Raw genomic sequence first — 21,530 nt, forward strand, 5'->3', positions numbered from 1 at the left:
TGGAATGTTTTTGGGGAGAGTTGTGATGATGCATTGGGAATGAAGTCGCCATGAGACGTTAACTCAGATTGGCCTCTGGATACTCAGGTTGGCTAAACTTTGGTATGTGTTTGTTTGTATTTAAAACTTTTTACAGCAATATCAGTGCTACTACTCAGTGATACAAAATATGTCTTCGATGATGTAGAGTTTATTGTTATTTATTAGCAAATTGCCATTCTAGTTACAAATAACTAACACGTTGGATCATGGATGTATCCGGACCGGGTAGAAAGAATATGTGAAGCCCTTGCAATGAAACATATCGCACGTCCACGTCCAATAGGATTGTAGCAAGCCAACTGCTTTCGACATACATTGTTTGAAATCACTTTACAACCTTTGGACTAACCGCTTTGAACGCTTGGCAAAACGCTGTCGACGATTTCTGTGCATTCCGCCCATGATAGCATGTTCATGGATAACGTACTCACCAAGCAGAGGTTAGGCTCAGATTGTTTTGACATTTCTAGGCGTTTTGTCGGGGTTTCTACTAGTAGTATGTCAGGTTTTCTTGTTGTCCACTACGGACTCACTTGACTGTGCCCAGGCCATATGTATCATCATTATCGCACTGAACACTTGAAACTATACCGTAATGACTGCCGCAAGTAATTTCATAAGGTTGGTAGAATCAAGGAGCTTTCATCAACCTTGGTAGAATATAGGATACTTTTTACATATCCAGTAAATGCTCACTTGCTTCTATGCCTATCAGATATCCAGAGCCTCTAACTGGAGCTCTGCTTCTCACCGCTACATGTAGCCGATGTAGGTGGCGCTTTTGAGGCGAGAACTCAATCCGAAACGTGGATAAGTTTGTATCCCCCTCGTCCCACTTCATCAGTTCAGACTTCCTTATCCATACCGCTTCCTTGATCCACCATTGTTGTCTTCCCTGTCAATGATCTTGCCCCCCCCCCCCCACCTCCCAGTCATTTACACAGTTGCTTCTTCTCTTCATTTTGTGAATGCCTTTTTTGAGACCTTGTTTATAAAGACTCTTAGCTTTATAGATCTCGAGGCATATTCAAAACGAATGTCGGACGCTCGACTATACCCTATATGTACAAACGTACGTAGTTGGCGTTATTCTCTTGGGAGATAGTGGCAGAATCATGTTGCCAAGTTGAAGTATCACTATGTTGGGGTTAATCCAGGGTGCACAGCACTGCACACACAGTAAACACAGCCTTGTCAACTCTAGGTTATGGTCTTTGTGATCAGCTATGGCAATCCTCAACACAAGTATACATGCTTCATTTCATATACGCCTAATCGTTCGGCCCGGTCGGCGATATCTGTCGTGCGACCACAAACTGAGGGCATTCTTGGCATATTCGTATATGTATCGCACAAAATCTATCTGTCTCGTTACCGGAAAGGCTGCCTTATAATTCTTGTCGGCAGTTGGTTCATCCACTGCCTGCTTGAACATTCCAGGGCATTAACCATGCGCGAATTTAACCTCGCCGTCAGCTTTGATACTTGGCTTTCCCTCTATCTCTGGTCATGTCTATACTCTGACAGAGTCTTCAGCACCATGTGTGACACCGGTTGGAGGACCTATCGGAACCTCTATCAAACAGGGATAAAGATAGATTAGAGATGGTGGCCTAACACGGCACGAGTGTACATGTCATCAAATCCTCGCCGTGGCAATAGGGGGCAATTATCAGCAGGGGCGTGTAACGGGCGGAGTGCGCTCCGGGAGGGGTGTGTGTATTTATAGGCGGGCAGGCGATCATATGTCGGGGAGAGTCCGCGTGTTTATGTGTCCTTATCTCGGCTGTTAACACTTCTAGGTGATGCTGTACTAATCATGAAGTGCTGCGTGTGGTACAGGTTAGTCAACACTTGTATCTCCATGGATATCTCATTATAGGCCACAAGAAAGGGTTATCATTGATGTGTTCTACCATCATCAGAGTAAACGGGGTTGTAAATTGCACATGCAATTCTGTTTAACTCTCTATCCCTAATGTCAATAGACCTAGCCTGCTATTATCGCTCCCGAGTCTCTTCTGTCCTCTGCGCAAATACTCTAGTATTTGCTAGTCTCTACCAGACTCCGGATCGCTGGAAAATCGTAGAAATGGAACAAATAGAGAGGAATATAACCGGCCAAGGAACAGCTCGCGATCGCGTGCTGTTCCCTGGCCGGATATATTCCTCTGGCCGGCTTACTCCTCTGATTTGTTCCATTTCTACGATTTTTCCAGCGATCCGGAGTCTGGTAGAGACTAAGTATTTGCGCAGAGGACAGAAGAGACTCGGGAGCTATAATACAGCTGGATACCAGGCTGATAGAGCAGAAGCGTGCCTAGGGCACAGTCTCACATTCGTCGTAGTTTTGCAAACTTCAGTCATTGTTATAATAGCCAAGCGTTTGTCAGATACAAAATTCAGCCGACTTGCTACAGAAAGGGTTGCTTTATATCCTTGTCGGTGGTTCGGGTCCTGTCACCGCCTGCTTCAAAATTTATTAGACATCAAAATCGTAGAAAAAACTAAGACAAATGTTATTACTCATTTCATTCAGCTATTCTTTGATGACAGCCCATTGTCTTTCACCTTATACTTGTAATGGTTTGTTGAAAGCCATAAAAGACGACGGGTCCCTCCAAGAACGAATAAGATATGTCCACTTGAGTCCACTCTATGGTCACCAGCTGACTAAGACGAAGTGGGAAGCCGTGATCTACAGCGACCATGAATATACTGACGCCCTGCACTTCATAGCACAGTTGACTGGATTTTGATCACGACTGGCCGTTTTTTCCACTTCAGAGGCTGCCACGCGTTACTCTCTTGGCATTTAGAACTTTTGACATCAATTACTACCGCGTAAAAGACAGACAGTCCAGACTGAAAGATTAGCAAAGGTCACTTCTGTGATAGTTTCGTACTTAATAACGAAGCTGCACTTTCCTGAATGCCATAGCTCACTCGTCGTGATGGCGTGTCGGACTTTGGCATTTAAGACGAACTCTGCCGAGTGTCTCGCCGAGAGAGTCTCCGTATTACATGGTAGTAAACTTGACTTTGACTAAATTACAGTCATCAAATAGTGAGGGTTGAAAATTGATTCTGCTCGGTAAAAGAACACAGGAATGAAGCATAGCAAAAAGAGCACATTGAAGACTGGAATTGGTACCAACAAGATTACAGCCTTCAAACTGTAGAACGCTTTTTATGAACGTTTGATTCACCGAATCTCCTTTCTTCGGCAATGGCGTTGGTATTTCAGATCAAAGTTGAGCACCAAAGCCGAGTGCTACAGTTTCTGTATGATAGACATTTTTCACTACGATAATCCACAAGAACTGACGTTCTAACGAGGTCATCGGCCTCCTCGTGCCGATCATAAAATGTCGTCTGATGGCGTGAGGTCTGTGATCATGGCCACCGTCCGTCGGTATGTCGTCTGTCAGAATGTGAATTATGGGCGGACGACAATCGAACAGCCATAGCTCTGACACAAGGGCTATCCCATCTACTTATGGGGGAGGGAGACTCTCGTCGAAGATTAACTCTTGTGAATCGATGGACAGCTGAAGGTTTTCAGTTTAATGGCCTGTAATGGAGATCCCCGAGGACTTGGCCGGGGTAAATCCTTCCATTTCACAGGGCACTTACCAGATTTGCGACAGGGCAGCAGAGGACTTAGTCTAATGAAAACTAAATGCTTAGTTATTTGCAGTTAAGGGGGATATTCTGAGGCACGTTGGGTAGAGAAATGGGCCATGGAAGTGTGCAATTATGAGCACACTGCATTCGTGCTTGTAAGTCTATTCTGTTCAGACTCATCACAATCCCTTGCTGTCTCAGTTAGAGGGTATGTTCTTTACCGTTACCCTTTCCATTTAACGTACTCTGGGCATCTCCTCGAACACGGGACTCCCACCCATTTTATATCCGTTCCGAAAGACTGGTGCACCCCCAACCGAAATGCCCTTTCCAAGATTGAACCTAGGTCTCCCATTTAACAACTAATTACCAGTTGAGCTACAGGGACATCCCCCAGAAGTGTGCAGGGAAGAGGTACTGAGGTACGTTGGGTACAGCAATATGCCATGGATGCATATGGGCGATTGCAAGCTAATGTTGTCATGTTTTCATTTATGAGCACACTCCATTCGTTCTTGTAATCCTAGAAGAAAAATTTCTATTGCCTCGCCTTTAGTTTTGCATTCAACGGTTGTTATCTGAAAAAATTCTTTACTTAGCCCAGTACGCTTCGGAAAGCTTTAGAGAGAAATCTGGCGACACTTCCGAATGTAGATGTTGTCTTTGATGTGGAATGAATCATGCACATGCACGACATGCTCCGGGAAAACACGCGAGACACGGACTGGCAGATGTACAGCAATGTAAGATGTGCCACAGACCGTTCTAAATGTAGCATGGGTTTCGCGATAGAAGCTTTTGAAGCTCCCTGGTGGCTATTGTTGACGATATTCTAGCACGGCTGTCATCACATTTCTGACCGAAATATCGAGCGGTCATGGGGCAAAGTAGTTAACACATACAGTCTGGCATTTTTTCCAAGCACACTACAGTACCTCCCAGTATTTTCCTGTGCAACACTAACAATCCACACCAACGTTTGCAGTGGAGCAGTATACCAACCAACACATATATCAATCCCTGTGTTTACTAATGATGCGAGTAATCACAGCAATATCATTGCCACTAATATTAATCATCAGCTAAGTAACTACAAGGGTATCTCGTTACAGTTACAACAGAGAATTAATTATTCCAAATTTCCCCGCCTTTCTAAAGGATTGGTCTTAAAGCGTGGTGAAACCATACAGAGCTCGTAATGCATTCATCGCTGTCTGGAAAAGTCGCTTTCATCGTGATTTCAATTTAAGACAAAATCCGTTACCAGAAGTAGTTTGAAAGGGTGCACTCTTTCGCTACTTGAAGTCGTGCGGTGCTCTTGATGTTCGTGTCTTGAAAGATAAAAGTGTGTAGAGATGGGGGTTGAATTGGTGGCGATGTTACTTGGGTTGATAAAAGGGTTCGTTGACACAATGATCAATACGTGTAAAACAAATGGGTAAACGCAGTGCTATTACCTATGGGAGATTTCTTGAATTCTGGTATTCCAGATATAGCGAAAAATTCGTCCCAGGTTTCAATTCTCAGCACGAAAAAGACCCCAATACACTTATCAAGAATAGTGGGGGTTATTCGGTGTGTTTCAGGACAAGCCATAGCGAGCCACAGCGAAGCCGTAATGCACCACCACTGGCTGTTTCAAAAAGCTCCATGCTCCACCTCAATTGCGGACGACTACTTCACCTTACTTAAATGTCAAGGGCAAGACGGAGACCTTCTGTCAGTGACAAGACATTTTGAAGACAAGAAGCTCTTACGTCCATTCATGTATGACCGATGACACTCATCTGGACCTTCCCAATGTATGGGTGATCTACTTGAATACTAGTATCAAAATGGAGAGACATTTTGCTCTATTTTTCATGGCTTTGACCGGTGCGCTTAGAAATATAACTTCGTCATGTGTGACGTACGCGGAATAAAGACAGCCCAGAAGAGAAATGGAGAAGGCAACACAAATAGCCCCTGCCTTCTGCTCATCCCGGAGGAATCACACATTTTATTCCGGTAACGAGAAATCGATGAAGTCATTACGGACACAGATCGGGGCGGCGGCGTGGCGCAGTCAGGTGGGACGGTAGAGGCTCAACTACAGTTCTACAAGTAAAGTAAAACTTCTAGTATTAGTGTCACTTTCTGTACAGAAAGTCTCTTTTTTCTACGGCCTCTTTTTCTTTCGTTCTTGAGTCATTACCGAATGTTGAATATCGAAGTTACCTGGCCGATAACAATCTTCAAGCAGATGTTGGGAGGAAACAATCGTAACACTTTTGAAGCTGCGACTTTTCTGATCTTGCTAGGCTCAACGAAAAATTTAAAATTAAGCGTATAGCAAAAAAAACTAAAAAAAATAGGCCCAAATTATTTGTTAATGACTATTCCTTTTTATGTTTTATGTGTTTTGTTTTAATTCTTTCATATCGCACTTTCGAAATTCGTCCGGCTTCCCGTAAACTGCCCGTCCGGACCCCGATTTGGAAATGTGACACCAACATGACTTACTATAAGTATTCAGTTCATACAAATATCATATTTCAATATTTCCCTTCTTCAATGTTTGACAGACCATTAAGCCTAATCAATAATCCATGATATGCGATTTAGAAAACAGTATGTTAAGATGATAAATACCCGTTTGTCAATCAAAATAATTTCTTCATCGATTTTATGTCATAGCACTATCCGTTTACTTCAATGAATAAAGACCTTTATTGTACATATAAACCTACTGGGTTAAGTACAGATCGCAACAAAATGACATTTGACAAATACATGGAATATTAACAATATCAACCAACACAAAGAATCAATATGCTTTAAGAAATGCCTCTGCAGTTGAGTCCATGTACACGACAGTTGTATAGGGGAATGAACCATTCATGTCAGTTAAATGTCATGGGAATTATGTAACTGTCCTTCATTTGGAGTCGGTGATGTATTCATCCCTACATGTGCACGGACGGTTGCTCCTCAGGTGTTAGTGGAGATAGGGAGGCCGTGTTGTCGTTCCCCCGCGTGGCCGGCCGCACGGCGTATCTTTGAGAAAATTGCCGGGGACTCATTATACTAGTACATACCCGCAGAATTGGTCCCCCGCCGGTACTTTTAAATGGAGGATGCCCGGTGGTCGACTGACGTTTCACGGAACTAGTAACGTTCGCCACTTCTGATATGTTCTCGCTCCGTGGGATTCAGAGTTCAGCGGCGTTACTACAACATTGTGGAATTTGACGAGAATTTGACAGGTAAAGTATTGACTAACGTGGAACAGTAGTGGGGGGTACAAACAGTGCTAGAATTGTAAAAGGGCGTGGTGGCTCCAGGCTTTTTGGAAACGGCCTCTCTTCTTCTACTTTAACTCCAGAACCCGTAGGCTTTCCTTGTACATTTTCTGTCTAACAGTGGCTTATTTAATCATTAATGATGCAAACTCTTATGTAATGAATTAACCACTATGAGAATATGATAGATGTGTTTTGACAGGACAGGCATATATCATATATTTCAAGCGTGAACGTTTGAAATGTCACATGTACGTACGCGGTATATTACACTGTTACGGTGGCTGACTATACACGTGACTATGTTTATGTACAGTTTTTGCAAGATAAAGTGTACAGGTATATCAGAGAAGTTGTGCCGGTCACGTTTGTGAAGAGGCAAAACGTGACTAGCTGTCATTTCTCTGTAATATACAATCATGATCACGCACGGCTATCCTATAATGTTGACATTTATTGATATTGTTGATATTGTTGTAATGTCTTATATCAGCCGATTAGAGCGAAGACTACACATATTTCATGTGAGGTTAGCGTTCGGTTTTTGTAATTAATGGCGGCCGGTCGTCATTACATCAGAGGAGCGGAAATACATGTATCCCGGGGAAGGTTCGGTGGTGGTATGGAAGTTTCACGGACGTCATAAGGAGTTTGAAACACGTTTTTATGTCAAGGTCTCAAAATAAGGCATCGTATTGGAAAAGTAGAGTTTGTAAAACCAGGCACTGTGGTTGTCCTGTGTGTTGGACTAGTCCCTGTGCCTCTTGACTAGAAGTTACATCCTATACAGGGATGCAGTGACCTGCCCCTAATGCAAAAGGTCATATGCACGGAACCAACGTTTGAGCAGAGGTCCTGCTAAAGCCTCTCTATCCAATATTGAACATCATTACGTCATCCCGTGTCTTAGTGATGTTTTATCTCTATTCAGGGTCGGACATCGGAAGGGATTCTCGTAAATTGTCGGAGATGCGCGCAGAAAGAGGATTTCATGATCGCTGGAAAGCCGCGCTCCATATTCATAAGAGCTTTTAGGGCGTCCAGATGCTATCGGTCCTTGCCTCGCATTGCCCGTTCTGCTCACGTACTGCCACAAACACTTCTGCAGAAAGGGGATGTAATTATGTATGCGAGGGAAGCCTATTGTGTATCAAGGTTTCCCGGCTGGCCTCGCGGGCTAACGCTTACACACACACTTAATCAGGACCGAATCTCCTGGGTGAATCCCCACCTAAAACAGGTAATTCCTCCTCCCTAAAGTACCCATATTATTCGCCGCGCTTTAGATGGGCTGGGTTTATCACATCTCTTTCATGTAACGGTTATATGATGCTGTAGCATAAGAGAATCCAGTACAATTGACGTTGTCTACATGAGAAGTTACTACTAATTTTCTTCGTCTTGTGCTGTAGAAACATTGCCAGTGGATGATGTGTAAGGAGACTTTCTAACATTAACTGTTACTGCTCTGTTTCTGTAGGGCCGATGGGAGAGTAGGAGGAGGACATCGGTTTTGCTTCGGTAGATGGTAGAGAGGACGCCCTACTGGGAAAATGTCGGACTACGAGTTGAAGGAGCGTTCCCCCTCGGGGCACGGCGACTCCGTGAACGGGGCCGCCAAGACCCCGACGTCCCCGACCAAAGGTTCGGCCGCATCGACCCCGATGGGGACCGGGAAGGAGGATGGCTCGGCGCTCACGCCCGACGTGAAGGTAAAAACTCCCGACAGCGACCACCAAGGCGTGACGATGGAGAGGAAAGTTGGTTTGATCAGCGGGGTGGCGCTGATTGTCGGGACCATGATCGGATCGGGCATATTTGTATCGCCGAAGGGAGTGTTGCGGGAGACCGGCAGTGTGGGCCCGTGTCTCATGATCTGGCTGGCGTGTGGGGTGCTGGCTATGCTCGGTGAGTCCTTCATGGAAACCTTTCATCTAACGTTTAGTAACAGTGAATTTGAGTAAAATAAAAGGCAGTATGATTTCATGCCCTCGGCCAAAAGCACACAACTTGGGCATTGTGCCTTTTTGGTTTTAATAGAAGCTCAGAAAGTCACATAACACCTAAAATCACAGCCTAATGCTTTTTCTGACTTGATGCACTAAAGCGTCGACTCCCAGTCATACACACTCTTAGGCCGGCTAAACTCCTTTGTCAGCTTTTAATACATCTTCTGCATGCTACCGTGGGATCTGCTTGGAGACACTGAACGTAGCTCCGAACTGTACCTCGTAATCAGGAAGAAAACAGAAACGTCTCTACACTGCCTACTGTAAAATGCGAAGCTCAAAAGACGCACACACCACCTTACAACAAAAGGCCGCTAACCGGGAGGGTCGAACCTTTTGTAGCTGGTACAATATGCCGTCCGAGATCCTGTATATTTTCACGGTGATATTTTGTATGGGGAGTGCATTCCTCCATCACAAAGCTGAGTTTGCTAGGCAAAACCCAACAAAACCCTACTGAGTGGAAAAAGCATTAAAGAAAGAAAAAAACCGGATCAGGGACCTTTCCTAGTAAATTAGATAGACAAATAATGAACCACAGAGCAAAATGAAATAATGTATGTGCGTGTGTTTCTGAATTGCCTCAAATACCGAAGATTGGCAATCAGAGAAGATTTATGCTTGAAGAACGTGCCAATGATATATAGGGTTTGCATCCATGGATGGTTTCCTGCTCTACCTATGATTCGGACAATATTTCTTGTTAGCAAACTTTCCCTAAGCCAGTTGTACAGTCAATGCGGAACTCATACGGCCTTGAACATAAGCACAGGTGTAACATCACCCTTTAAATACGTAGTTCCAAGTTCAAGTCAAGAAAAAAAGTAATGTGCTGTATGAATTGGCTTATTCTATTGAATGCGTAAATGTTGGGACTTGGGTAAATGGTACATTGGTTCCTCCATTCATTCAGCAGTGTATACCTCTTAATGATGGAGCCGGACAGAAAAAGTTTCAGAGGAATGATTGAAGTATTGAAGACTCGTGCACAGTAGTGTAGAAAGGTAGAAGAACTTGAAAAAATAGGTAGAAGAACTTGAAAAAATGATATCCCCACCAAGCAAAAAATTAGCCTCAAAGACGTGCCGCAAATCTGACCATGTAACACTTCGACAAAGATTAACATTGCTCCATTATGAACGGTACTGACAAACATATTCACGCTCTTTGGTTGTCCAAAAATGTGATGTCGTCTTCTCCCGTCTAAGCACTTCGCCCCCAACAGTTCCAACGACCTTGGTAGACGTGTTTAAACCAGTAGGGGCCAACTATGACATCCCCTCCCATGGCTCTCACGGGGCCCATAAGGTGGATGTAAAACCGCATGGCCGTTGTCACGTCCAATTACATGCGCCAGTGCGGGCACGGCCGGCCACTGGTAGAGTAATGGGTGGGCAGTCTTCAGGAGGAAGGGCTTGTCATAAGGGCGGTCTGTTTTCCCACCTTTCTGCACATGCCCAAATAGCCAAATAGCTTTGTAATGTGGTGGTGTGCTGAGGTGAGAATTCCATCACTTGATTTCTCGCTAAGTCGCAATTCAAAATGTTGCGGCGACGAGATATGAATATACAGAGCACATAACGTTACACACTTCTAAACGTACATGTAGGCAGCTATCTTCAGCTAGAGTGACACATATCGAGAAAAAAATAATAATAAAGTAGGGAAAAGTGTAATAATCTTATGCTTATCTACGTGGAACCTTGACGTTAATAGGGATTATCAAACTATGATAAATCTGCTACGATCCAATTGGCTTTGTTAGAGTGTCGCCTTTTTTTCTTTTCCATCATTGAACTTAACTGCACACCTGCCGAGTTGGTGTATCGCTCTATACAAATTACGCCCCTGCACCTTTGAGTCTGATAAATCACCTGTAAGCGAAAACCTGAACTTTACAAACGGCGCTTCTAAAGGTAGGCACATCTCCAGATTGCACCTGTTTTCTTCCTTTCATCTAAGTAAATTCACCCAATATTGCTAAGCTTACACTAATCCTCCCCCCTCCCCACAACAATGTGGAGGGGAAACTTAACGTTACGGTAGTCTTGTGCAATTCTATCAGATTCCAAAGGCCCTCCGTGGTTTGTGTATCAAGATCCTCCCAACAACTCCACAGGGATGTTACGAACGTCCCCCAGGCAATAAACCTTCGGTTCCAATTTCTTCTCGCCTGACACTCCCGTTAGGAGGGGTAATTGCCAATTCTCTTCTCCATCACGAGCGATCAGTATCATCACGGGAATTATGAGGTCTGTGGTAATTGAAAACCACAAAACGTCGAATCGAATTTACCTGGCGCGCTGATAACAACACATTTTATCAAGAGTCAGCCGGCTGTGGCGCGATGCTCCTGTCACGGTTGGAGGCGAAGCAGTTGGGAAAGTGAAGATGTGAAGCGAAATCAATTATGACAAGTCTGCAAGAATGCTTCTTCCTCTATTTCACGGTATACCCAAGGACGCTCCAAGGGCGCAGTGTAACTTCGGGAAGTTTGAAAAGCGTGAAGTATTATGTGCCAACGCACCCCCCCCCCCCCCCACATGGGGTAGTATCTAATAAACGGCTTTTGGTCCGATGAGGACAAGGCAACAATTGATGGTCTTGGACATGGCAACAATTGATGGTCTTTCGGCGTCACGGTTTACAAACAAAGACTCTTATCAAGAATGACAACCGTATCGAAATAAATGGAGGGACGCCAAACAAACGATATTCCTCGTTTGTAGGATACTTGAGACAAAAAAAGAAACAGAACAGTTTCCCATGGCCACATCCTGTGTCCAAGAACGGAAATGGTTCACTGAAATTGAGTTTTGGTTTTCCCCATCTTGTTGAAGATACACATGAAAAGGAAAAACAGTGCCAGCTGACAGTTCCAATTTGTGAAGCCACAACTTCACGGTCCTTTGAATTTGAAATTTTGACCTCCATTTTACCTCCGAACTTCAGGTTATTTTTGGCTGCCTTTGATCTTCAGTATTTACGAGAACGATTTGAAAGACCGAGTTTTACTGTTCCTCATTTGAGGTTCCAAAAATTCATAATGTTCCTCATTTACATTTACAAAGTCTATTATTCAAACCCGTCAAAGTAAGGTCAAAATTGAAAATGGCAGATTTTTTAGACCACAGGCCATAGCAGCGTAGTCTTACTCCAAAAAGCATACTTTCATTCTTTTGGTATACGATTTCAAAATGTGCACTTTATCTCTTAGCTTCCAGTATAAATGTGACTATCAGGCAACGTTCACTTGAAGGTCGATATCTACTCAGACATAAGTCAAATAGAGGATATGAAGTGTCGTGAATTATCTCCAATACAGGATGTGTTCCTGTGAAAAGATAGTGAGCAGAATCTGTCGATATGATGACAATACGATATAGACTTATGGATCGATAGTGAATCAAGTAGAGGGTATTGACAGTGTTTAAGACGCCGAGTATCTCCAATACACGTGCGTATTAAAAGATAGTGGACGGAATCTGTCGATACCATACGTTATGATCTAGTGTTGTGGATCAATATAGGTAGTACTGAGTCCGTGCCGTGGTTCTGACGTGTGTTCTTTACCTCCCAGGAGCGCTGGCGTATGCGGAACTGGGGACCGCCATCCCGAAGTCAGGGGCGGAGTACCCGTACCTCTGGGAAGCCTTCGGTCCCATCCCGGCCTACCTCTACTCCTGGACCTCTGTTATTGTCACTAGGTATGTCAAAATCAACCAACCCACTCTTAAGGTGGGATCTCACTGCACTTGGGGCACCGGTGCGGCACCACGGGGTTCGTTCACTGCGACACTGTTGTGTTATTTTCGCCGATTTGTTTTTATAATTCAGATATTGCGTAATAATAGACAGCACAATATACAAAACTTAAGAAAATTCGTTCTTTATCTCTGAAATTAATTGAGTAATTTTCGAACCCCGCAGTGCCGCACCGGTGTCCCAACTGCAGTGAGAGTACCTTTAGTACGTACGTCTATTTATCATGTTTGTCATGTAGTGATTGAGCAAGTACCGACAGGACGATAAAAATATGGATCTGAGGAATGCTATTTCAGTTAGCTTCTGATAGTGCGTCATCACATAATGTACAGTCTAAGGTTTTTGCTGGTCGTCCGAAATGGAGTATTCAGCAACATACATAATCTTTATCTTTATTGCAAATTCATGCCCGAGGGCTAATTGCATACAGGGTAAGGTAGTAGTGGTATACATAAACATACTTAACAAAGAAGGGAAATGATAATCATAGAGAAATAAAAAGGGAATAACGTCTAAACTAAATCAATTTCTACTTAAGCTAATTGATGGGTTTGTATATGTAGCAAATTGTCACGGTAAACAGTCGCTCTCAGAATGATAGCATGACATACAGATATTCTCTTACACAGAGCCACGTCAGCTGTCTATACAATATACCTTGGCCAGGCTATGCTAAACCGGGTTGAGGTTTCCACTTTTGTGGACGTGGTCTCCAACCTGCTGACATCCAATTAGAGAATAGGCTTCACCTAAAGAAAACATTTAAGTGATTTTATGATTGGCTTGCAGCTGGATAGTTCTAAAGTCCAAGGGTACAAAAGTTAGCCCGGGTTAGCAGAGCCTTCCCCAGGTATATTGTAGAGGCCACGGACGAGGCACTGGGAAGGATACTTTGGCGTTGACATTGCCCTCTATGTTGGACTCTAGGCCTTCCATGTTGGCCCTCATCTCGCTGAGCTTTGCTGATTACGCCACGGAACCGTTCTACGATGTTCACTGCCCTGCGCCAGACAGCGTCAAGAAAATACTGGCAGTTTTACTAGTGTGTAAGTAAAAACATACTTTTCTATAGCAAGTTTGTGGGCATGGTTAGATTATGATCCCCATAGTTTTATATTGATGATGATCGTCGAGCATCGGTACCTTGCAATTCGTCAAGAAGGTCAACATCATTCGGGGAAGGTATGAGGTCGTGGAACTCTAGTTATGAACAAAATCTCCTTCAAGTCTCCTTCAATAGCGTCCTTCAAGTCAAATGTATGGATAAATGTAAAGCAAACTATTTTCTGAAACACTTAAAAGCAGATACTTCATGTAAGAATACCCATTAAGATCTGCAGGTTGGAACCAGGTAATTTGGCAAGTTACCAAATTGATTTTATCATCATTTGCCGATAGGTATTCCATGCTGGTCGCATCGCTGCAAAAGTATTCCTCTCACACGCTATTATGACCAAAGGACGTCATCTAAATCCTAGTCTATTCATCACCCTTTGTAATCAACACGCCCCTTAATTAAGTCACATGCATGTTAAGCGCGGATCATTTCTCCAAAGAATATAAACAACGTCCCAATCAGATTACCTTAACGCAAGGCCTTGTACAATTTCTCTGAGGATCGTCTGATTAGATGAGCTAAGATCACCGCCTTGCCGCAAGGGAAAGTCTACCGATTCCTTCGTGACTATAATTGAATTACAAAATGATGTTGCCAATTTCAATGGAGGTTAAACTATTAAAACAAGCACCCACCGCCCATCAATAGTGATCTGCGAATCGCTAGAGTCAACCGCCGCCCCGTCTGGATATACATACTTGCGACATCAGAAGACGCCATGTTATTGGTGATCAGCTTCATTTACTATTGGAAAACAATTGAAGCGGGTCTAGTCACGTTTTGTATTAGAACTTCGCAGTTATCACCAAAACCTACCAAAACAATACGTCGGATTTGGGAGAATTTTGAACAGTTCGCCAACACACAAAACTTCACTCAACGGAATTTCGACTGAATCGTCCAGTCCTCTTCAGCTACCTGACCCAATCGCCCTGGGCACGTGACGTAATGCATCTGTGATGTCAGTAATAGGTAAAATATTGTTGGAAGTAGATATCGCTCCCCGTCTCGGTTAAAAGAATTCAATTGCTTGAGTTGGCGAACTGTCAATGATGTGACAACAAATTTTCATGCTAATACGTAGAGTTGAATGTAGTACATTTCTAGTATCATACTGGTTGTCATATATTTTATGATATTTTCACTTCTTGTCGCAGTGCTTATAACATTTGCCAACTGTTGGAGTGTGAAGCTAGCGACATCCATACAGAACTTCTTCACCGCCGCCAAACTTCTCGCTGTTGCACTCTTAATCATGGTGGGATTTGTTATGCTAGGGTTCGGTACGTATCACTTTATCACCATGTATGGTAGTGTAGTGTAGTGTAGTGTAGTATCATATAGGGCTGATAATCCTCCCTGATGTATATACCATGTCATAAGATCCTATAACCACCGAATGAACCACTGCGTTCACGAAGCATACAGACATACTTACAGATAAACAAAATACATAACAATTTGTACACATTTCTAAAAACAAGTGTTCCTGCAGTGGCAGTTGGATTTTAAGACATTTTATGACTCTGTTGTGCTGTTGAATATTCTCTTTGTAAATTGATAACATATTTTCCTACTCTAAGCTAGAGTAGAACATACCTGTTGTATATTGAACAAATATTGCGCTTGCACTTTGTAGCCTTTCGGTAGAGTGATATAATGTACATGTAATATAAAACAATTGGTTTATTAGACGACTTATAGAAATATTGAACATCTCTACACTTCTTTTTTAACAGGTAACACAGAGCACTTACAAATAGAGAACAGTTTCCCGTCGGGCAAAAGTCCGTCCATTTCAGCAATAGGCGTAGCTTTCTATCAAGGTCTGTGGGCGTACGACGGATGGTGAGACATTTGTTTTGATTCCTCAGTGCTTCCCGTAACCATTACAGATCGTTTCTCTTGTCAAAAGGGACAACCGTTACTAATAGCTTCTGTCTAATACTTGGCTCCAACTCGTAAAAGTAATATCGGATTATTTGTTAAGTAAATATAAAATGGCAGGCGCACATCTGTTCCAAAGATTTAAATTCTAGTCGCACCAAATTCCATTAGCTTTCAAAAACCAAGACGTCGTACTAAATGCCATTATCTTATCCAGAAGAACGACACTTTTAACTTAAAACTTCTTAAGACTAAAATTTGTAGAAGATGGCCATGTAGATGAGCACAGCCCTATCTTGTGATAAATCAGTACATCCTCTTTCTTTAACAGGAACAACTTGAATTTCGTCACAGAGGAGATCAAGAACCCCTACGTGTAAGTAGCAGTTGCGTTACCTCGTAATGCTTCATTGTAGTTAATAATTTAAACACTGTCCTTCTCCGTTTGACATATCATTCAAAACCTACACCGTTTGATGGACACTCCATCCCCTCGGCTAGATTGTAACCATACATCAGCTAAGCCAAGAAAATACATCGCAGCAGGCAGGTACCAGCCCCCGTAATTGAATTGCCCTTCAATGGGCACATAAAGGGACGTTAGATGTTTAGTTACGATGGATATCGGTAGAGTTGAAGCCGTTTCGTTGAATATAAAGTTTAGAGGTTGAAAGCGGGGAAAAGATATCGCTGCCAGTGCACCTGATGCCGACGTGACGTCAGTAGCTCGTGATCAATTTCTCTCCATATACTTCGCTGGAGGTCTGATCACCAGAAAACTGCTTACCAGACGATTCTTACATGAGAGTGAGAAATACATGTATAGAAGAATGAATTCTTATGTGGTAACACATAACCTCAGCAGCCGACTGTATATATATCGTTTAACATTGTATATCGTGTATGAGTACATTTACATACATTTGCTAAACATTGTATATCGTGTATGAGTACATTTACATACATTTGCTACACTACTCCTCATCTTCCTCTAGCTTGAAAGCAAAGAATGGCCTTCATATCACTCGTTTTGGATCCTTAGAAAGCAGCACAAAGCACTCAGTAGATCACATTATCCACGAATCTACGTGTATGACAGGTCTGCAGGTACGCCGTATATGACCTGCCATGTTTTGACCCTGCTGCAGGAACCTGCCTCGGTCCATCATCGTCGGCATCCCGCTGGTCACAGGCTGCTACCTGCTGGTCAACATCGCCTACTTCACCGTCATGTCGCCGCTCGAGCTGCTGGAGTCTCCGGCAGTGGCGGCTGTAAGTGCAGACTGTTATAAACTAGGCACTCTTATGCCTCAACTATCCCATAGTCAAAGATGTTGCCGCTTGGGCAACACAGAATATCTGGCAACAGTTTTCTCCACCCTTTTCTGTCATTATTAGAGTTTCACTTAGTGTCATGTCTGTCCACTCTGAGTTACTGTCATCCCGTTTGTCCATCTTTCTTCCCAATTGGATGGTTCCTTGCATGGTAGTTTAGGCTAGTCCCAATGACCGTCACAGATGGGCCGCAAACACTTCGGTTTTTATTAATTTCTTCGCTGTGTTTATGAGGTCTTCGTCCAGACCAAGGAGGTTTTATAAATGATAATCCTCCGTGATAAAACCTCATTGTCCGGGCCGATGTTTTACTTGATTCTATTCCGTACTTTAGCCCTCGATAGGCGTCTTGGTATGCAATCCCCGTAGTCTTCCGGATTGTCTTAGTTAAATGTGCATTATAGAATCCTTCAATCCCCTTTTAAATGTTGATGACCTCCATAACCATGTAAGGCGAATGCAAAAGGATGCTCATGGACTTTGGTGCGATTCTGACACCTTTTTACCGAACCGATTCGATTCAACCAAGGCTGTTCCTACAAGCAATTTAAAGGCTAAACTGTAGATCTTCCCTCGGCTAGAGATTGGCTAATGGTCCTACCAAAGGATCTACACTAGGGACCACACGCATGCATATGGGCCAGGAAATGGAAAACAAATTGGAAGTCGAACAATTCCTAGATTTTCTCTAATAATTGACTTTCAAGATGCTCTACTTTCAACGTGCGCACAAGCTCTCAAACAGTTCAAAGCCGTTACAGCGAATACAAACTATCGTGAACCTCCTTTGGCTGATTACAAAGTCATTAGAGCCAGTCAACATCGTTAGAATTATACTGCGTCATTTAGCCTGTAACCAGTTTATGCTGGCCATTCGTTGGAGGGTCGTAAAAACACGTGTGTGAATACCAGTGAGTTAACGTGGGGTGATAAAAGCGAGTGCTGATTTGTTAATCTATGTATACTGGTATTGAGGCCTCCCAAACACATGCGACAAATTACGAGTTCGGTCTACCATGGAGCGTAAATTTCATCATATATAATTATGTATTTCTATATGTATATAATCTCACTGGAGCCTGTCTAATAAACAGCATGGAGTGTTGATAAACGTTTTTGAAGTATTAATAGGAAAGAAATGACGTACATTGAAAATTAACAAACATGATTGAAACTACTACCACGCAGCTTCGGCAAAAAGCATTTGCAAATGCCTAAATGACTGAGCAGACTCCATCTAAAGTGTGTGCATTATGTAGCCATTCCGACTAGAAATTGTTCTCTGAAGCCGTTTACATCAGGGTATTTACAGTTCCCCCGCACCACCTGCGCCCCTGATAAACTATCTCATGAAATCATCACAACCTATTTGCTGCCTCGTGTATAACCCATTCGCTCCTCGTTTAAGAACGACAACCCAGTCTGTATTGTGAATAGACTGTCTTTGGAGTTTATGTAAAACTCAAACGTACTCGAAGAATAAAGTGAAAAACTTTAAGACCGTATAGGAGCTCCAAACTGTGACGTATTACCATTAGTAATTGTAAATAGCAACCAAGTCTGTATTCTTAGACTATTTAGGATTTAAGTGCAGCGTACTCTAAGAATCAAGTGAGAAACTTTGAGACGTTATACGAGCTCCAAATGGTGACTGATTGCATTGGTAATTGTCAATACCCTCCTTTTATTAGCGCGTTCGTGTATTGCACCTGTATTGCTTACTTTCTAATCACTGTAATGTATTTTGAAGCTATTCTCTACCGTACATTCGGGTGTTAAGAGAACTCTACCTCCGCTGATCAGTCACAGTCAATGGTTTCCTAATACGGCCCATCTATCTTCATTTCTGTAACCATCAGTTGTGCTAATGTTCTTTGATTCCGTGCCACAGACGCTGGGTACTCGGACGCTGGGTGTAATGGCCTGGATAATACCGCTGTCAGTGGCGTTCTCTACCTTCGGAGCCGCCAACGGAACGTGCTTCACCTCAGGAAGGTACGGTACTTTGTGCAAAATAACCACGCAATATGCCATTTCACGGATCCAATTGCGCATGTCCCTGTCAAAGATGAAGGTCCCTGACCAGTCTCGAACATGATTTATACATGTCAAGATGTGTATGGCCTCCGTCGATTAGGTTTCATAACAATGCCCTGATGGGATTACGTTTCCGGGGCCTTCACCTTTAGCCTGCGCATGCGTAGTTGGATCCGTGAAAGGATGTGTTGGGAATGGCAGATGGTGACGCTATGGAAAAGAAATTCCCGTGTTAGTGTGTCGACTTACGGCGTAGATCGTCTTACGAGCTAGATGTGGTAGCGTTTTCAAACAGGCTGTGGTAACATGGATTAAAGACAGCCTTTTCCGTAAGAAGACAAATGGGTCCCGTCAGAGACAAAGTGGGAGTAGTTTTTTTTTTGCGCCATCTATTGCCACTATGGAGCCAGGACACATGATCACACATGGCAGTTTCACAGTAAATGTTTTATCTATGTTGCCACTATTACTCGTAACGTGTACATTTGTCATTATATCATCCTATCAAATTATCCATTACACGAATCCCCCCCCGCGAAAAATCACTGACATTATTACTAGCTACAACAGGGAAGGCTGTAATGAAGAATATGAAAAGTGAAGTTCTCATATTACAGTCAGTTACTGTGCCACGCTTGCTACATACACGGAATGACTTTATTACACTGAGGAGTTCGTTTCTCATATAAACACGCATGCAGCCCCGGAGTGTGCCACCGTGCTCGGTGACTGTACCCAGTAATTATTCCGCATGAATGGCCCGGTATAATCTATATAATCCGAAGGATATTTGATGTTTACATGAAAGCTAATGTAGCAAGACGCAATGAATCTTTCATGTAATTAACACCAGTTCCAAAACAACAGCGCACCGCTCATATTAAGACAGCGGTCCTGGAGGATGGAGATAACGGTAATTGGCGCTATTTGCAGCCGTCAGATCTATCTCCAGCCTCTTATCTTCACAACAATTTGACACATGTCATGTCGACATCGGGGCCACAGTTATAACTCACGACCAGAGACATCAGCGGGTGGGGCTAGCTCGCTTCACCCTGAACGTGGAAGCAATCGTAACGTGGGTGCCATCTTCATAGGAAAGTTAGACTTTCTCATAAGAACACCATTTCAACTGAACGAAGTTTCAGATATGCCGCCAATATTAGCAATGTATAAGTACTCATACACAGTGACATTGTTCAATATTTTCAGGTAGACACAAAGCTGATTAGATATGGTATACCATTTGGTGTTTACATGTACATGAATGTTTTTCATGGTTTATACCTTAAATGGTTTTAGTGCAGCTTGAGAAGAAAACCTTTACATTTTATAGACCCTGTTTGCTACAGCATCTCGGCGGGATACAATTTATCACTGATGCTTTATTTTGTTACCATATACATATATCAAACAAGAAATCAAAGACCCATGCCTCCATGCACGTGAAAAAATTGAGGGTTTTTGTGATTATCTGTTAAATTCTAGCCCAATCCTTCTTTTATGCGCTTGAACAGATGATATTTAACGAGTCCCAATAGTACAAGCCAAACCGGGTGTCCAAACTGAGGTCATTGACCTTGCTTTGCAGACCAGCTGTCTACTGATTTACTTTTGGGGATGGGGTGTCGGCCTGCAGTAACTGGAAATACTGCCAGGGGGCCCAAAATGCTCGTTTTCTTGGAAGGCTCTATAACAATTCAAATTTCAACGTCCATACAAATCCATCAAAATGATCTTAAGTTATAGGCGCAAACATATACACAACCCAAAACAAGTCTAAGTATAGTGTTGGGCTCGGAATCTAGAGGTCTCGGGTTCGATACTAGCCATGTCCCCGACGTTGTGCCCTTGTGAAAGGCACTTTAGAGACCTTCCACACTTCACCCAGGTGTAAAAATAGGTACCTGACTTCGGTCGGGTAGCTATAGGTAAAAAAGACTACCTTTACCTTCTGTCTGTGCCGTGTATGTGGCACTGTTGATATAAGTAACTAACTTGCGTGCAGTGCTACATTGTCCTCGTCTGTCCAAAAGCAAAATAAGCAGAAAATACAATACCCCCGAAGGTGAAAGTCCTTCCCTGAGGTAATAAGTACTCACAGATCAGAAGTATTCTAAATCTACACTGATACCACTTGTGATACATGCCGCAGAGCCTATCTTTTCGGTCACAAGAATTATCTGAAAACGATTCCCAACATACATATCACTCCTTCCGTGCATTAGTCAGTCCTGTCAAAAAGCCTGACTATCGCCAAACGCTATCTTTACTCGCTCAATCCTTTTAGTCTTGAGGATACTGATAAGATGAAGACCCATTGTACCATTACATCTGACGGAGAAGCATGCAGGTTCGGTCCTGCGTGCAAATAGAAAGGTATATACAATATATGGATCATATTAGATATGGATCATATTAGAAAACGCT

The 21,530-nt window shown here is 43.0% G+C and overlaps 1 protein-coding gene across 5 annotated transcripts in view; it reads left to right on the plus strand.

Moving 5' to 3' along the window:
- Nucleotides 1–21,530, plus strand: part of LOC118417326 (b(0,+)-type amino acid transporter 1-like) — a 33,604-nt gene that overhangs the window by 6,528 nt on the left and 5,546 nt on the right. For 2 of the 5 annotated variants that reach the window (XM_035822858.1, XM_035822861.1), the window contains exons 2-9: nucleotides 8,431–8,858; nucleotides 12,540–12,666; nucleotides 13,652–13,770; nucleotides 14,999–15,124; nucleotides 15,581–15,689; nucleotides 16,060–16,104; nucleotides 16,877–17,000; nucleotides 18,955–19,058. In XM_035822858.1, the coding sequence (XP_035678751.1) occupies nucleotides 8,504–8,858; nucleotides 12,540–12,666; nucleotides 13,652–13,770; nucleotides 14,999–15,124; nucleotides 15,581–15,689; nucleotides 16,060–16,104; nucleotides 16,877–17,000; nucleotides 18,955–19,058 (1,109 nt within the window). In that variant the 5' untranslated portion in view covers nucleotides 8,431–8,503. Of the gene's footprint in view, nucleotides 1–1,784; nucleotides 1,885–6,730; nucleotides 6,915–7,994; nucleotides 8,191–8,430; nucleotides 8,859–12,539; nucleotides 12,667–13,651; nucleotides 13,771–14,998; nucleotides 15,125–15,580; nucleotides 15,690–16,059; nucleotides 16,105–16,876; nucleotides 17,001–18,954; nucleotides 19,059–21,530 lie in introns of those variants that run through there. The other 3 variants (XM_035822860.1, XM_035822859.1, XM_035822857.1) reach the window with 3 other exon arrangements.

The sequence above is a fragment of the Branchiostoma floridae genome, chromosome 6, assembly GCF_000003815.2.
Source record: "Branchiostoma floridae strain S238N-H82 chromosome 6, Bfl_VNyyK, whole genome shotgun sequence".
Taxonomy (NCBI): domain Eukaryota; kingdom Metazoa; phylum Chordata; class Leptocardii; order Amphioxiformes; family Branchiostomatidae; genus Branchiostoma; species Branchiostoma floridae.